Source organism: Ailuropoda melanoleuca, chromosome 16 (assembly GCF_002007445.2).
Source record: "Ailuropoda melanoleuca isolate Jingjing chromosome 16, ASM200744v2, whole genome shotgun sequence".
NCBI classification, from domain to species: Eukaryota; Metazoa; Chordata; class Mammalia; order Carnivora; family Ursidae; genus Ailuropoda; species Ailuropoda melanoleuca.
Window position 1 is genome coordinate 41,172,622 of NC_048233.1, and position 18,013 is coordinate 41,190,634.

The 18,013-nt window shown below is 48.0% G+C and overlaps 1 protein-coding gene across 4 annotated transcripts in view; it reads right to left on the reverse strand.

Annotated features, from left to right (window-relative positions):
* Positions 1–16,844, reverse strand: part of BIN2 (bridging integrator 2) — a 30,147-nt gene extending 13,303 nt beyond the window's left edge. For all 4 annotated transcript variants that reach the window (XR_004621470.1, XM_034646432.1, XM_019802096.2 and 1 more), the window contains exons 1-5: positions 16,690–16,844; positions 9,437–9,517; positions 1,317–1,371; positions 928–1,022; positions 261–356 (exon numbers count right to left, since the gene is read on the reverse strand). Coding sequence is in view for 3 of the 4 variants with exons in the window: in XM_034646432.1 (XP_034502323.1) it covers positions 261–356; positions 928–1,022; positions 1,317–1,371; positions 9,437–9,517; positions 16,690–16,770 (408 nt within the window). In the remaining variant the exon portion in view is untranslated. The remainder of the gene's footprint in view (positions 1–260; positions 357–927; positions 1,023–1,316; positions 1,372–9,436; positions 9,518–16,689) is intronic.
* Between the last annotated feature and the right edge of the window lie 1,169 nt (positions 16,845–18,013).

The following is an 18,013-nucleotide window of genomic DNA, read 5'->3' on the forward strand; positions in this document are numbered from 1 at the left end:
GATGTGGGGCTCAATGCCAGAACGCTGGGATCACGCCCTGAGCCAAAGGCAGACGCTTAACGACTGCGCCACTCAGGCGCCCCCCAAAACCTAATTCTAAACATGTCCTTGACACCTCTAATCCTCTCCCTAACCTCCCTGACTTTTAATCCTTTTTCCTAAATTTCATTCCTAGCCATGGGCTTGAACTCTACTTAGGATGTTTACCCCATAGGTTCTCCAACGTCTGGGGGCCACCCTTGACTCTGTAAACTGATTACCTTAATCTCGCTGAACTGGGCTACGTAGTTTTCCATGGTCCTCAACGCCTGGTCAGCTAGTTTCTCTTCATAGTCTTCCCAAAGGAGATCATTATTCTGTGGGGCAGAGGCAGAGGGCAGAGGTGAGGGCCCTGCTTCTCGGAAACAACTGCATACCGGGGAAAAACCCAAATTCTTCCTGCAGCAAACTTCCTTTTTGGAGCACTGTGTTGAGAATGTCACGTTGGGTTCTGGTGAAGAGTCAGATGAAGAAACAACCCTGGCCCTAGAAACTGCCCTATAAGACACTGGACATACATTCAGGGGTCAAGAGCGGGAACAGATGGTCAGAGTCTTGCACTCTAGAGCTTGAAGGACAGGGAAATTTGGGGGGAAAAATTACATGAGTAGTTCTCAAAGATAACCAGTTGGGTGTATGTAGGCACAACGTCCATAAGGCTTTAAAGAGGGGAAGATGGCCGACCGCAGAGGAATCCGCAGATCAGGGAATGCTTGGTCTGACCTTCATGGCTGTTGCTTTGTGCTACCACCCATGACTGAGGCTACACACATGAAGGATGCGGACTGGCTCCTTCACTTTCCTATCTGCGTGGATGGAGAAGCTAAGAGAAGGCTGAGCTGAGGGCAGGAGTGAGTGCTGAAGAGCTGGAAGCCGGGACACTCTTACCCCTACGATGGCCTTCAGCTCTTCGTGACCGTCCCACTCGCTGCTGTAGATCTCCTGCAGGGTTTCTGACACTCTCTTCGAGCTTTCGTGCATCACTGAAAGGAGAGAAGTCGGTCCTACCATACAGCTTCCCCCAAAGCAGGCTGCTATAATCATACCGGTGAACGGGCAGAGCAGCGGGTCCACTTCAGAAGGACGAGCACACCCAGAAGGTTCGGGTGACCCGTGAGGAAAGTTGGGCAGGGCTGGGACAGGAAAAGTTGCTCTTCTGATGCCCACAAGTTCCGGGCATCAGGGGCAGGCAAGTGATACAATGCCTGAGAGGTTGTTTTCTCTTCCATCCTCAGAGCTCTCAGGAGCCCGCTTCTCCTGGGCCGCACGCTACCCACCTTTGACTGCACTAAGGAAGTTCTTCAGGTCCTTGTAGAGCTTCTGGCCTTCTGCCTAAAAGGGAGAAGTGCTTTTGGTGACTAAAGAGATACATTTGGAAAGATGCTTTAGAGGTCCAAGTAGAAAAGTAGGTTAAAAGCAGAAGTCAATCCCGGAATCTGCAAATGTTATAAATGAGCCTCTGTTCTCTTTACCAAGAAGTTGTAGGTTGTCTTTTTGGGGGTAGTTTTTGTTTGGAGATTGTTCCCACAGCACTGGCAGGCCTTTTTTCCTCTGTTCTCCCTTCTGGTGAACTAAAGCCTGTACCCCAGTTCCTCTGCTGAAATTTAAGTATCCTGTGTGACACTCTCTCTGTGAGCCTCTGGCTTACGCCTTCCTCTCCGGGTAAGTACACTGCCACCATCTTCTGCAGACACTCAGCCTTCTTCCTCCTGTGAACCCCCACACAGCCATTCCTCTCCTCCCCCGACGTCCTTCTCTGCCTTGCCTCCCTTTGCCCTTCCCTTCCATCCGTCACGTGCTTTACATTTCTCTTCCAAATGGCTTGTCACTGATTCTCCTTCTGTCCCAACTCTGATGGTCTCATCTATATCTCTATCAATCTGCCCAGTCCTATCTTTGCTCCTGTGTCTGAATTCTCATTTTTTTTAGACTAGGCCTCCCAAACACAGATTAGATCTCCTCCCTGGAAAAAAACAAAAAAAAGAAGAAAGAAGAAAAGGAAAGGAAGGTATTATTTAAGTTTGGAAGATTGCATCTCAACCCAACAGATGAACCATGTTGGTTTTAACCCTGACAAATGGTCATTTAGCCTCTGCTTCTTGAATACCTCCAGCAACCAGAAACTCAGGAGTTCTTGCTAAGGTTGTGCTTCAGCTTTAAACGGCTCTATTAGACCTGGCCCGCTGGCCTCGGGCTGGTCTTCCGTACCCGTATGTCGGAAGACATCTTTCCCAGACTCCTCACTGAGTCTTCTCTTTCATCGACTCCCTCTGCTGTTCCTCACGGCGTTACTTAGAGCCCCTTCCGATTCTGGTCTCTTTCCTCTGCGTGGACTCCAGCTTCTAGGAATTGTGTGAGAAGGGAGTTTGAGGCCAGACTACTGACCTTTGGAGCCTGACTTCAGGAGTGTGGGCCTGGACTGAAAGGGGCAGCCCACTTAAGGGTGTTCTACTGGGCAGGGCCTATGGGTCAGAATAGTGATCCTCACACCAGTTCTGGGGAAGGAGGATTTAAGCTAAGCTGCACTATGCAGCACACCAGAAAGCACTTGTGAGCCTGTTCATTTGTTGTACTCGCTTGTGTTCAGCACTAGGAAGGCTATTGAGCATAACAACGGTATAAAAAAATTTATGGGGAAAAACTGAAAATCAGAAAATTCTATCTCACAACAAAGATTTTTTAATCTTTGTTGCGGGGGGGCGCCTGGGTGGCTCAGTCACTTAACCGTCTGACTCTTGGTTTTGGCTCAGATGGTAATCTCATAGGTCGTGGGATTGGCCCCACATTGGGTTCTGCGCTCAGTGGGGAGTCTGCTTGGGGTTCTCTCTCCCCCTCAGCCTCTGCGCCTTCCCCCCCACTCTCGCTCTCAAATAAATAAATCTTCAAAAAAATTGTTTTAAATCTGTGGAAATCTTTGCAGGAAAGATCATTATTATGTAAATTTAGCAAGAGAAAATCTAGGTCAACTCAAAGAAAACTGGACTATTTATTTCACCCATCTTTTTGCCTCACTTCTAAGCCAGTCCGAACTCTTGACCATACCTCAGGTTAAAAGTCCCTGGGGCTGAATGCCAGGACTCAAGGGAGACAAACCCAGGGACGGTCTCAAGGGAGTTTAGGGACACTGTCAGAGAGGTGGGAGAAGAATCGACATTGTGTGGGGTGTCACAGCAAGAGAGGATCAGGAGAGTGTCAGAGAAATGACCAAGGAGGGACCAGATGCTACGGAGAGGTTAGAGGGCAGGAAGAACCATCACAGTCACTGGACTTGGGAACTGGAGGTCACCGGTGACCTTGAGAAAGTGCTTTCAACAGCACGATGGAGACAGTCACCAAAATTCAGAAACACTCAGCATTCACCAGGAAGGATGTCTCATTTCCTCTTTGCTTTTTCATTTATGGGAAAAAAGTTGAAATCGTCTAAAGATGTTCAATGTACATAAAATCTTTTAAACATGGATATGGTAGGTGGGTCTAAGTTTGAGAGCTTTAAAAATGTGATAGCCGAAGTTCGAGAGAGCTCTGAAAGAGTTTTGAGGATTATAAAAATCAACAAGGGTTTCAAGTTCTTTTTTGAAAGAAAAGAACATGGGCTCAACTTTTTACTTCACCCTGAAATTTGGTCTCCAAAATACACATCTAAGTTACAAAAGCTGTTAAACCGTCTTACATAATTTCTACAAATCAAAATTGTTTTTTTATCCCATTAGATATTATATGGCCTGAAAAATCGGATCTGTAATCAAGGCTACCACGCATGACTATGCAGGCTGTATGTGGCTGTTCAAAACCAGGGGTTCTATTGATACCACAGTCCATAAAATGTGAATGTCTGCTGCCTTCCACTGCGCCTCACAAAAGCCCAACCCCACTTCCGTGTTTTAGGATCAAACCTTTAGGTCAAAGTTCTTTCTTTATGCTCTTGTTCTTTCCTTTGAGGAGGTGAAGTGTGTGTTTGTGTGTGTGTGTGTGTGCGCATGCATGTGTGGTGGTAGCCGGAAGTGGGGTGGTAGGACACCACTGGGTGTCATTTTATTTTGCTGGCCTGTCTGTCCCTGTCGCCTGGACCTGAAATGTCTCCAGGCTGAAGAATCCCAGTATCGTTCTTTTTTCTCCACAGATACAACTTTCACAATCTTAGGTTCCCACTTGTCTGGGAGTTAAAAATCTGCAAGTTATTCCACTTTTCTGGCTTTATCTTCCTCCTCTATACACGTCGGGTAACAGCGTTTCTAGTCTTTGTGATTTTATCACTCTGGCTCTCTGAATCCTTGCCAAATTCTTGGCAGCACCATAGAGAGTCTGAGTTGGCCCTTCCTATCCCTTACACAAACAGCCCCAGCCCTCAGTTAATGGACCACTCACTCCGGAAGCTTGTCCTCAGCACTTAGGCAGACAAAGCTATGTGCTAAGGAAGTCCTTGTCCTGGGGTCCCCCACTTGCTGGAGAGAAATGGACCCAGAGAAACCCAAACACTCAGCAAAACAGTAAGTAGCATGACCAATCCTGAGCAAGTGCTGAAAGTGCTTGATCTGATGGACGTCCAGAAGGGAGACAAGAGGCTGAATTGTTAGGTTTGATTTTATTTGTTTGAGACAGAGAGCGAGAGAGCTCGTGCGCCCGCACAGAGGGAGAGAGACTCTCCAACAGACTCCCTGCTGAGCGTGGAGCCCAATGTGGGGCTTGATCTCAAGACCCTGAGACCATGACCTGAGCCGAAATCAAGAGTCAGAGGCTTAACCTACTGAGCCACCCAAGCGCCCCATTAGGTTTGATATTAAAAGCAATGAATTGGAAGCAGCTGTCACTACCAGAGACAAGAGACTAAAATGCTGCTTGAGGATAACAATTCTTATTTCATATGGTTTAAAGAGGAAGCAAAGCAGAGCCCTCAAGGAGAACTTACCCATGGAAATTTGATTAGGAACAGGAACCCAGGCAAGTGGCAAGGCCTTGAACTCAGGCGGGGAAGTTCGGGAGTGATATTTATTTATTAATGAAAAGTTTACCTACAAGTTGATTATGCTAAGGCACTGGGCACATGACCAACTGGTCCACCTTCCGGAATGCTTCACCTAAAAACTCCTTGACCTTGTCTTTTGCCCTCCTGTTCGTCTTAGCTACCCCAGGTCCAGTTTCAGACCGGACTGTATTGTCACTGTCTTTCTCCTTAAACTGTGACAGCCTGAGGACAGGCGTGTTGTCTTATTCACAGCAAAGTTCCAGAATGTAGCACAGGTGCCCGGCGTGTAGCAGGCTCCCGTGACATGCTTGTGAAATGACCTTTCCACGCATGCTCAAACACCAGTTACTAGAGGAAAATCCTGCTCTCGGGAGAAAAGTTTCCCCTATTCCTAGTCTATCTCCATTTCATTTCTCAAATCTAGCTTCTCCCCCCTTCAAGCCATGTTCAGTTGGTGGGGTCACCCGGGAAATTCTGAGGGGACTGTCAACATGTGATCCTCTTCTTCTCGATGGTCTTTCCTTCATCTCCTACCCTTTCTACCCACACACCTGCCATTCATCAGTAGATCCATCCTTTTTTTTTTTTTTTTTGTAAAGATTTTATTTATTTTACAGAGATAGAGACAGCCAGCGAGAAAGGGAACACAAGCAGGGGGAGTGGGAGAGGAAGAAGCAGGCTCATAGCGGAGGAGCCTGATGTGGGGCTCGATCCCATAACGCCGGGATCACGCCCTGAGCCGAAGGCAGACGCTTAACCGCTGTGCCACCCAGGTGCCCCAGTAGATCCATCCTTTAAGGCAGAGAAGAAGAGGAAAGAGCAAGGTACAGAATGGGCCTAGAGTCGGAAACCTCTCGATGTGGGTGTCGACTTACTGGTTCCTGTTCATTTCAGGCTGCAGTTAGAAGCAAACAGTCCCTGCTGCTGAGCGGAGGCCCACGGAGGCCTCCTAGTGAGGTGCTGGGGGAAAAGCAAAGGGTTTAAGCTGGAATCCTAGCTCTGCAACTCTTAGGCTCTTCCCTTGATTAAATCACCTCCTTCTCAGATCCTATTCCCCCTGCCGAGAGTTAGACTAAATCAGTGGTTGCGAAATGCTGTTCTCAGACTAGCTACTACATCATAATTACCTGGAAACTTAATATAAAACATAGATTTCCTGGTTAATGATCAACCAAGGCTGTTAATGTCACACGAAAAAAGGAGACGCGCAGACATTATGTGCCTCCAGATGGAAAACTCTCACACCTATAAAAATAACAAGTATTCTTGCCACCCAAACAAACAAAAACAAAAATCTGAATCTCCTCAAGCCTCTAAATCTAACTGTGAATTTACAGAAAACACCAGAGACAGAGGAGCATGCTAAACTGTACTGTGGGGACTTGGTCAAGTTTCGGCTGCAGGAAACTTCCAGAGAATAACCCAGTGTCACCGACAAACTGCAAAGAGGGAGGGATCAGAAACCCAGAGATGAAGGGATTTAACTTCAAACCTAAGAGACTTAAACATGCCAGCAAGCTGCTGATTTAAACAAACTAAAAAAAAAAAAAAAAAAAAAAAAAGACATCATTAGGGGAGTGTGAACATTGACTGGATATTCTGTATTAAGAAATTATTGCTACTTTTTAAAGATATCACTTAATCTTACATTTTAGTGGAATATCCGAAAAGATATTTGTATTATATTGTTAACTGAAAAGGGCAAGTTATAAAACCAGTATCAATGGAATAATCTCACTTTTGGTTTTTTGTTGTTGTTGTTTGTTTTTTAAAGGTTTTATTTATTTATTTGACAGAGAGAGACAGCGAGAGAGGGAACACAAGTAGGGGGAGTGGGAGAGGAAGAAGCAGGTTTCCCGCTGAGCAGGGACCCCAATGTGGGGCTGGGATCATGACCTGCCTGAGCTGAAGGCAGACGCTTAACGAATGAGCCACCCAAGTGCCCCAGTAATCTCACTTTTGTAAACCTATTTATTGTGGATTTACTTAAAGATCATACACATTCATAGCAGAGTGATTTTAAGGATATAAAACAATAGTGGTGGTAGCATGGGACAGTGTGAAATCAGGTTTTTTAAAAAAGATTTTATTAGTTTATTTGAGAGAGAGAACACATGAGGGGGGGCAGAAGGAGAGGGAGAAACAGGCTCCCCGCTGAGAAGGGAGCCTCATTTGGCTCCATTCCAGGACCCTGGGATCGTGACCAGAGCCAAACGCAGATGCTTCTGAGCCACCCAGGTGCCCCCAAATCAGGATTTTTTTTAATTCATGTTTTTCTTGTCCTTTCTGGTTAGTTGTAATGAGTAAATATCTCACAGAAAATATTTTTAGGTGTGATAATGGCTTTGTGGTTATATTTTAAAAGAGTCCTTATCTTTAGAGATTGATAATGAAATTTTTATGGATAAAATTATATGATATGTAGAATTTGCTTCATAGTAATCAAGGATGGGGGAAAGTAGGTGGAAACAGAAATGAGCTGATTAATTATTAAAGCTGAGTGATAGGTATGTACATGTGGATTAATTATACAAGTTTTCCTAGCTTTGCATATATGTGAAAACTTCCATTAAAACAAGTTTAGAAGTACAGATTCCCAAGCCCTATTATCAGAGACCTCACATGTAAAAATATTTCCCAAACGGCGCCTGGGTTGCTCAGTTGTTAAGTGTCTGCCTTCGGCTCAGGTCACAATCCCAGGCTCCTAGGACTGAGCTCCACGTGGAACCTCCCTCTCCCAAGTCAGGCTCCCTGCTCAGTCTGCCTCTCCCTCTCCATCTGCTTCTCCCCCTCCGTCTGCTTCTCCCCCACCTCATGCTCTCTCTCTCAAATAAATACAATCTTAAAAAAAAATATATATATATATATATATATATATTCCCAAATGATTCTAATATACAATCATATACAATCAACTGCTGAATTAGATTATAGTGAATGAACTTTAAATAGAATTTTAGAGAATTATTTTCCATATAATTCAATTTACTGATATTGTCCAGTAAAGAAGTTGGCTGGCCTTTGTCCCCAGTTCCTGGGAAGTAACTTCGAACTCCTTGGGATTTCCTGAGTGATAGGAATGTGTTTGTTATTCATGGTGGGCCTCTCAGATCCTAGTCAGTCTACGCGAAACAAATGACTCAGGACCTTGGCTGGTCAGGCTGGAAAGAGGAACCCTGTGATGAGAGGGGTGGGCCTTTGAGACAGGTGATGTCAGCCTGACCTCCAGTGGAGCCAGAGAGAAAGGGAGCTAGAGATTAAATTCAATCATGTGGCCAGTGATTTACTAGGTTAATAAATCACAATTAAAAAAAAACTCTAGACACCTGACGCTTGGGTGAGCGTCCGTGGTCGGTAATCCTCTATCACCGTGCTGGGAAGGTGACATGTCTTGGGAACACCGAAGCTTCTGGTCTGGAGCTCTCCCAGGCCTCACTTTATGTGTCCCTTCACTTGGCTTGTCCTCATCTGTATCGTTTGTAATAAAACAGTAATTGTAAATAGAGCAGTTTCCTGAGTTCTGTGAGTTGTTCTCATGGATTGTGGAAGCTGAGTGGCTAGTAGGAACCCCCAAGTTTATAGCGTTGGTATAGTGCAAGGGGCCTGGGAGCTCCGGGCTTGTGGCTGGTGTCTGCAGTGAAGCAGTCTAGTGGGCGACTGTGCCCTTAACGTTGAGCCGTGACCAGACTCTGCGGAGTTAAAGCGGTGAAACCGCATGACAATGGGATATTCATGGAGGTTAATAACCCCCCTCTATGACAAGGAGGGGATTGCAACCTCAAACTCCGGGGCTGAGGTGACAGTTAAATGAGATCATGTGCGTGACAGTACCAAGCACAGTGCCTCGCACATGGAGACAGGAAATGAAATATCCCCTGGGAGGTGAAACCCGTTATCCACTTCTTAATGGAAATTTCTACATAAAATTACCTGTAGTATCCGAGGAAGATAGAAGGCACAGGGAGAATAGGAGGTTTGTTGGGATGAATGACAGGTGAAAGATGGAGGGATTATTTAGAAACGAGGGCTCAGGGGAGGCAGAGGGAGTGGACAAAGAGGCAACAAGGAAAATAGGGTGCTACTCTTACCAGAAGAGCCAGAGGGTGGGAAAAAGGCACCCTGGGGAAGTGATAAGCCAAAAACAGAGGGAGCGGGGGCTCGCCACAACTTTGTCTAAGGACCTAGTGATGCCACTGTAGCTGGGGGAACCACTAAGAGAAAAGAAGAGCACTTGTCTGTCCCCCAAAACCCAGGTCAGCAGGAACGGGAAAGGGAAGTTTCTCTGTAAGCAGCAGGTCACCCTGTGGCCCTCTCGCCAGGGGGGATGATGGCTTAGTAGGGATGCCTCTTGGTTCTCAGAGCCTGCTGTTCTCCTGCCAGTCAGCCCTCCCTTCCTGCTTCCTCCAAGCCTCCCTTCCCTACCCTCCAGATTACCTGTTGATGGTAGAAGTTGTTGGCACTTTGTTCAAACCGTTCATCTTTGGTTTCCACAGTTTTCCCCAACTTCTGCAGTACCTGGAAATGTGAGTTGGAAAGGGACACAAGGTTATAGTCAAGTCTCTCTCATCCGTTGGCCTCATGGGACCCTGGCTTCTCAGAGTCTCAGACTTAGCTGAAGGGGTCTGTGTTCCTATCAGCCCAGTGGAATTTAAAATATAGCACATTGCTGCAAAAAAGATCACATTTTGGGGTTCTTCTCAAATTGGGATAGTCCTGGGGGTATGTAACAGTGTGCGAAGGGGTATATAGAAAGCCTGGAATAAACAGGGCATATAGGCTGGGAATGACACTGTTATTTACAGTGGGGTTTTTTTTGGGGGGGGTATTATATTTAAACAAGGATTAAGAAGAAGAATGTAAAATGCGCATTGCTTTTAAAGGGAAAACATGAGCCTTGACTTTTCACTTGAGAGACACTCTTCCAGCCACAGCCACAGATTCCTCTAGATAGATGAGCTGAGAGGGGCAGGCAGGAGACTCTTTTCTTGGGAGGCCCCTTGTGGAAAACTGTGAGGAGCAGATACAAGGCATTTAAAACTCAGCTCGAAATGAATGCTCTTCGTGTCTGTCTCCTCTCCACTGGGGACCTGAGAGCCAGACACCACACTGGTCTCAGTGCTAAAGCAAAGGGGAGGGAAATGAAAAAGATACAGTGCCTGTTCTTACAGGGGACACTCACCTATAAACAAGCAAGCAAGCCCTGGCTCTACTGCCTGTAGCCCCCATTTTGAAAGGAGGCACCTCGAACACTCCCCCAGGTCCAAGTAAGAATCTCAGGGGCTGCCCTCAACTACTCTCTCACCTCCTTCACGGAATTCCTCACTGTGTCCATCTCTGGAAACCACCCCACGCCTTCGAGTCTCTCCATCATGGCTTTGTTCTCAGCGCTCCCTGTTTCTCGCCTGGCCTGCTTTAACAGGCCTATCACGCTGCTGCTTAAAACCTTCTAATGATTCTCCACTGTCTGCTCAACGGATTTGTAGTAAATGCCCATACGTGTCTATCTGCTGTAGCTCAGAATCTAGCATGCAGACGGGCCTCCACGATCCGACTCCGCAGCAACACCCCCCATTATTCCTCCTTCCTGCAGGTCTCCTTCCCTAACACTTTTTTAGTTTCCTGACTAAGCCATACTGTGGCTTGTTGTAGATGCTGTGCCCTCTTTCTGGAATGTTCTTCCCCTCCTTGTGTCTCAGGCAACTATCTAAAAAACAATGCCCCAATTTAGGGGCACCCGGCTGGCTCGGTCAGAAGACCAGGAGACTCTTGATCTCAGGGTTGCGAGTTTGAGTCCCAGGTTGGCTGTAGAGATTACTTAAGTAAATAAACTTTAAAAAATTAAAAAAAAAAACGCAGTTCATATTCCACATCCTTTATGACACTTAACCACATTCTACTTCATCCTGTTACTTGAGTTAATCACTCCCTCCTAAGCGCTTGCAACTTCTGCACCTTGCAGACACTTCTATTACTGTTTTATTATTTGTATTTATCTAATTATGTCTCCTTCTAAACTGTGGGCACCTTGAGAAGTGGGTACTTGCCTTACTCATCTAGATTTCTCAGTATCCAGCAAAGAGATACTTAATACTTCTAACAGGAAGGAGAGTGAGCCTGATATAGGAGAGGATCAACAGGCTGGGCCTTAAATGAAGATTTTGCTAAACTACAGGGCATCTGGGTACTTCAGCTGGTTAAGTGTCTGCCTTTGGCTCAGGTCACGATCCCACCGTCCTGGAATTAAGCCCTGCCTTGGACTCCCTGCTAAGCAGTCTGCTCTTCTCCCTCTGCCCCCCCCCCCCGCTCATGCTCTGTCTCTCTCAAATAAATAAATAAAATCTTAAAAAACAAAGATTTTGCTAGACTGGAATAGAGTATAAGGACGGAGAATGGAAAGAAGACAAAAGTAAATACCGACCCTCACACAGCTCCCTGAGATGGCTCAGTGTGGCTGGTTTAGGGTGTGTTATGGGGAGTGGTGGGTAAGGGGGCTAGAAACGGAGACGGCAGTCTCACTGTGAAGGGCTGTGAATCATACGCAAAAGTGTCAGGGTCTCGGGATTGAGGAAGGCTCTATGCACAGCCTCGGACCCATGTGTCCCCATTCTTAATCCTGGGGTTAGCATCTCAGACTTCTGGAACTCTCTCTGGAGTGGTTATGATCTAAGGCTCCAGAGTCAAACAGATACAGGCCCTGCCTTGGCCTTTACACTTATGGCTATAAGCCTTTGGGCAAATAAGCCTATGGTCTCTTGAGTCTCCTTTACAGAACTCCCCTTCCCCCACTAAGATAACAGCACCTCCTGGAGCTGTTGGGGGAATTCAATGACATTATACCTGTAAATGCTTTCCCAGGGCGGCCCTGCAGGGAACGCTTAACACAAATCCCCCATTGTTCTGTCCAGTTCCACCCCCTTCCCTAGGACTACCTATTTCCTTCTCAGTTTAGCCATACGTCTGTGTCTCTGACTTCACCTCACCGAACACCTGACCCTGGGTATGCAGAGGAAAAAAAAAAAAAAAAAAAAAAAAAAAAAAAAAAAAAAAAACCTCCCCCCCCCACCCGCCAACAAAACACCATCCTCTACCAGAAAGTTGCAAAACCACCTTGTCTAAGTGGTAAGTACTGCTCTCACTTCCTTCCTGCTACTCCTCCCTTCCTTTGCCCGGGGCATGGTTCTTCTTAGGTGGAAGGAGCTGAAAGGATGGTCCGCTCAGTCTAGAGTTAACGTGGCACACCCGATCTCCCCAGCCCCCACAAGGTTCGAGGCAAAAAGTCTTCAAGGGGGGGCGCCTGGGTGGCACAGCGGTTAAGCGTCTGCCTTCGGCTCAGGGCGTGATCCTGGCGTTATGGGATCGAGCCCCACATCAGGCTCCTCTGCTATGAGCCTGCTTCTTCCTCTCCCACTCCCCCTGCTTGTGTTCCCTCTCTCGCTGGCTGTCTCTATCTCTGTCAAATAAATAAAATCTTTAAAAAAAAAAAAAAGTCTTCAAGGAGGTGGGAGTGCATGTGCTGAACACTCCCACCTTTAACTCTGAAACTGAAAAAAGGAGTGTGATCACCCTGAAAGCATAACCCAGTGCCCAGGGCCCAAAGTCACTTGTTGCCATTAGCAACAGGGCTGGGTCTATCAGGGCACGTGAACTATGCTACGGACGTTCTCCCTCCAGAACTAGAGCTCCCTGATGGGAGAGAATGTACAGGTGCTCAACAAAGATCTGAAAGAATGAATAAATTCCACCTTTGGGTCACTTCCCAAGGAAAGCCCACCCAACGCGAGTCCCCAACGTTCTACACTAAGAATTTAGCCCCCAGGGGGGTAGAGACACTGAGACAGAAAGAACAGCCAGAACTAGAGCTCCCTGATGGGAGAGAATGTACAGGTGCTCAACAAAGATCTGAAAGAATGAATAAATTCCACCTTTGGGTCACTTCCCAAGGAAAGCCCACCCAACGCGAGTCCCCAACGTTCTACACTAAGAATTTAGCCCCCAGGGGGGTAGAGACACTGAGACAGAAAGAACAGCCAGAACTAGAGCTCCCTGATGGGAGAGAATGTACAGGTGCTCAACAAAGATCTGAAAGAATGAATAAATTCCACCTTTGGGTCACTTCCCAAGGAAAGCCCACCCAACGCGAGTCCCCAACGTTCTACACTAAGAATTTAGCCCCCAGGGGGGTAGAGACACTGAGACAGAAAGAACAGCCAGAACTAGAGCTCCCTGATGGGAGAGAATGTACAGGTGCTCAACAAAGATCTGAAAGAATGAATAAATTCCACCTTTGGGTCACTTCCCAAGGAAAGCCCACCCAACGCGAGTCCCCAACGTTCTACACTAAGAATTTAGCCCCCAGGGGGGTAGAGACATTGAGACAGAAAGAACAGGAACACGAGACAAAGCGAATGTGGCAAAATGTTAACGCTTGGTGAAAAAAGGTGAAGAATATTCCAGGGTTCTTGACCTATTTTAACGTTTACGTAGATTGGGGTATGAGGATAAAGCTTAAAAAAAAAATCATTGCAGATATGTTCGGTGGCTATGGTTCTTTACCAGGACCCTCCCCCATAATCGCTTATTATATTTTAGTTAACTCTCTCAGTTGGGATAATTTGAATAGGCCCCGGGTAAGATACTATGGAATTTTGTTAAAAATTTTTTCTTAGGTGTGGTAACAGTACTGTAGTTTATGTGAGAAATCCTCATTTTCAGGATATACGCTAAAGCAGGCTCTTCCTTAACATGGCCGTAAAATACTTTCCAGCCTTTTCTGCCACCACTCCCTGTACTCCAGCTCAGCTGCATTTCTCACTGTTCTGCCTAAAACGATTTCCACACCCCAGGCCGCACTCATGCTGGCATTCCTCAGCTGGAATGCTCCCCCACCACTCGCCTGAGGAACTACTAATCAGCCGTAATTCCCAGCTTAAATTCCGCCCTGTACCACAAAACCTCCCTCGATTCTCCTCCATTGTCCTCTCCTCTGAATTCCCACAGAGTGCAGATCTCTCAGGTGACTCATTGCACCCTTTTTTTTTTTTTTTAAACTAGACTGTAAGCTTCTGGCAGGTTCGAGAGTGCCTCTTACTCATCTTTAAACTCCTTCCTGGGTCCAGCCCAGGATCCTGGACAAAGGAATTTTTCTGTAAGTATTGTCGACAGAACCCTCAGGGAGTCAAGTTGAGTAGAAGTCAGTAGAGGAAAAGACCAACAAAGACATGGTAAACAATGCCCCTTCTCCAGGGAGAACTGAGAGGTCTGCCACAGAGAAATCACAAACAGATGGTGAGAGCATTCATCTGAAATGTGAAGAAGTATCTTGCTGTAAAAACACAATTCAGTCTTATGTTGAGTCTGGGTGGAAACTGGAAAATAAAACGAGAAGAACACTTCATCTCCACTGTGTAACAGCCCTGGGCCTTCACTCCTAGCACTTCAGAGGAGGAGGCCTGAGCAGAAGGTGTTTCGACTCCTGGTTTTGCTCCTGAGAGATGAGCAGGAAGTGGGCAGACACAGATGTGAGAATGGTTCATCAGGAGCCTTGTCAAGAGTGCAGCCTGAGGCTGGGATCCAAGGCAGGCCACCTGGCCTTCAGTGACAGTTCTGCCACTTGCCAATCTCTTTTGAGTCTCATTTCTTCATTTCTAAAATTGGGATGTTAATAACATGCTCAAAGTGTTGCAAAGATGGAGTGAGATCAGTGTTGGCTCCATAAAGAGAGAGATCGTGTCTTTCTTAATTTCCGGTGCCTTGTCAATCGTAGGTGCTTGATATCTGCGCCATTTGACTATTTGACACCTGAGTTTCTACATATCATTCAGAAGATTACAGCCAACAGCTTACAGAAAAACTATAAAGTGTTCCAGGGAGTCCTTTCTTTTGACCGTACTTTCCCTCTCTTTCGCTTGCCTTCAAAAACCTCCCAAGACTCAAAGACTGGCCCCTCCCCACATTCCAGGCCATTTCCCACTCTATCCAAGCAGCATCCACAACCTCTAGGGTCCAGAGGTACTGTTCCAAGTTCAGTGTCTGCCTGCTCTTGTGTTTATGTCTAGGTTCACAGCATCTTCCTGTTTTCAGCCTTAACCTGCGAATTCCCTAAGGCAGATGGGAGGTGGCTCCTCTCTCTGTTTTTCTCGGGGTTCAGACCAGGGTGTAACTGGGTGGCTGGTTCTCCCTTTGGGAAGTATTTGCCCCCGAGGTTTAAGGTACCCTTGCCCCTTCTCTCGCTTTGGTATCCTTACCACGTTGAATTTCCAAATCACTGAACATTGACGCTCTCATTTTACAGATGCAGAATCTGAAGCCCAGAGCAGGGACATTATTTATCTAAGGCTTTGGAGTCCATGCTTAGAAAAGGAAAGGAATCCCACACCAAGGGAGTAGTGTTGATGATAGGCTGGATGAAGGCAGATGATGAAAGAGTGAGGTAAAATCAATTGCTATGTCTTTTTTTAATAAAGATTTTATTTATTCGACAGAGACAGCCAGCGAGAGAGGGAACACAAGCAGGGGGAGTGGGAGAGGAAGAAGCAGGCTCCCAACGGAGGAGCCCGATGTGGGGCTCGATCCCAGAACGTTGGGATCACGCCCTGAGCTGAAGGCAGACGCTTAATGACTGCGCCACCCAGGCGCCCCCAACTGCTGTGTCTTTTCAAAATAATTCTCATCCATGAGTTTTTGGTCTTCTGGGTTTTCTTTGTATTTCCAACCCATAGTGCAGCGGGGGCCTACTGTTCCTCCACACCTCTTCTAACTAGACCTACCCACAGGCTCTGATCGTTATCAGATTTGTAACTAGACCTCCTTTCAAGACGCTGAAACCACAATCAAGGTGAAGTTAGAGTAAGGTGAAGTAATGAAGTCCAGCCACACAAAATCTTTCCTTTTCCTCCACTCTTTCACATGACCCTGGCTTCCTCAAGACAGAAAGAGGAGATTCATCTGCCAGGGTTGATAAGTAGAGAGCAGAGAGGTTCAGGTTAGGAGGGAAGGACATACTCTGGACAGGTAGAAACAAGAATGCCATTAAAATGTGTAGAGAGGTGTTCGGGGGATGGCGGGGGGACAGCCTACCTAAATGCCAGTGCTGGAGTAGGGCTACCCAGAGCTAAACCAAGGACACAATCTAGAAAGAGAGGCTCCTTCATCACCCTGGGCCGGGTACTTTCCAACACCAAAGAGACCGCACAGAAGGCAGATACGGGCTACTGCTTACATCAGCTTTAACAACGCGCAGAGACCAGGCGGGGTGGGTACAGAGCGAACCCTGCGGGATTACTCTAGTGCGTGGGGACCAGGTGGTCCTCGCGGGCAGCACAGCTGGTCACGGCTGCCTTACGAGTCTGCGGAGAGTATCTCCTTCGAACCTGCAATTTCATCATCTGTAAAGTACCATCCTCGCTGGGCTGCTAGGACAAAAACTCCCACCTTTCCTGGATCGGCCTGAGCCTTGTTCAGGGTTCCAGGGAGACTGTTGTCTCCTCTGCGTCTCTATCCTTGCCGAAGATCGGGTGATTTCCTCCGTGCTCTCAAATCTTTCCGTTTTAAGGGAAACCCAGTCGCACTCCCGTCTGCCGGGGAAGGGGGGACCCCTCAGCTCGGCCCAGGCCCCGCGGGCACCCTGCACGCCCCTCTGTCCGCGTCGGGCCGGCGGGCCGGGCGGGTGGTGGGGCCCGGCCACCTACCTTCTCCTGGGCCCTGCTGAACTTCTTCTGCACCTGCTTGGCGAACAGGCCGGCCGCGCCTCCCGCCTTGCCCTCCGCCATCCTGCCGGCTCCGGGCGGCCTGGCCCGGCGGCCTGTGGTTTTCTGGAGGCCCCCGAGGAGGAAGTGCGGTTCCCGGCATGCCTCGCATCCGGCCGTGGCCGTGGCCGCCCCGCCCCACGCCGCTCGCGACCCCCGCGGCCGCGCAGACTCCTCGGGAGGCCCTCTCCGCGCGCAGCCACCACGGCCCTGAGGCCTCCGGGGCCACCACCGCTCAGCCCCGGCCCCCAAGGGGGACCCCAGGAGCGCAGGCTGGGCTGCACCTGTTCGGAGGAGGAGGCTGGACACTTGGGCCTGCCCTCAGGGGGTGCTCCTTCAAACCCAGCGTCTGAGCTGCGCACCCCGCAGGGACAGGAGCACCCGCCCCACGGAACAGAGTTTTCTAAAGTGGGCCGAGACCCATTCGTGCCCGCAGGCAATTCGCCATAACCATCAGCACTGGGAAATAACTGGAACGATGGGGTAGAAAGACTGCGATTTCCGCTTAGCCAGAGTACTGAAACGTTGTTTCACTTGCATGCGCATGTCCTCTGGGTTGCCGGGTAAAATGCTCGTCTTATTCCAGGCTACGGTTTTTAAAGATGGAAAGCCTCTGCCGGAGACGTTGGCTGTAAGCCTAGAACTGGTAGGGACGGAGTGCGGGAAGGGGCAGGACTCCACGGCGGGATTTGAAAGGGAGGAGCCAGCGGTAGAAATGGAGAGGATCTTCCTGGAAAAGGACTGAGGAGGAGAGAATGGAAGCCCGCGCTGGGGAGGGGAGCACACTTCCCTAGCTGGACGGACTGGTGCGTGTACTCGGTGGAGGCAGAGAGTGAAGACAGACACAGGCTGGGAAAGTGGGGACGAGGCTGCCCAGACACACCTGTTGCTCCCACCGAGGTCTCCTAACCCAAGTTGACCCTTTGAGGGGGATAGCTGGATATTAGGACACTGGGTTTGGAGGTATCATTGAGTCACAGATTTTTAGAGTGGTGTAACTTTCCTCCAAGAGGGGAAGAGGTTCAAGATGACTTTCTGAGGAGTGGAGAGGGAAGCTGGAGGCCCTTGTCTGCTGTCATTTTCCAGGCCATTCCCCCAAACAGACATTCTGCTCTCAGGGTCAGCTGTGTGACGGGCATTGCTGAGAGTGTCAGGAAAGCAAGGATAAATAAAAAGAGAGAGAGAGAGAAAGAGAGATCTCTGACCTCAAGATGCTTAAAGTCTGGAGGTGGAGAGAGGTTGGTAATCAGATGATTATAATATTGTG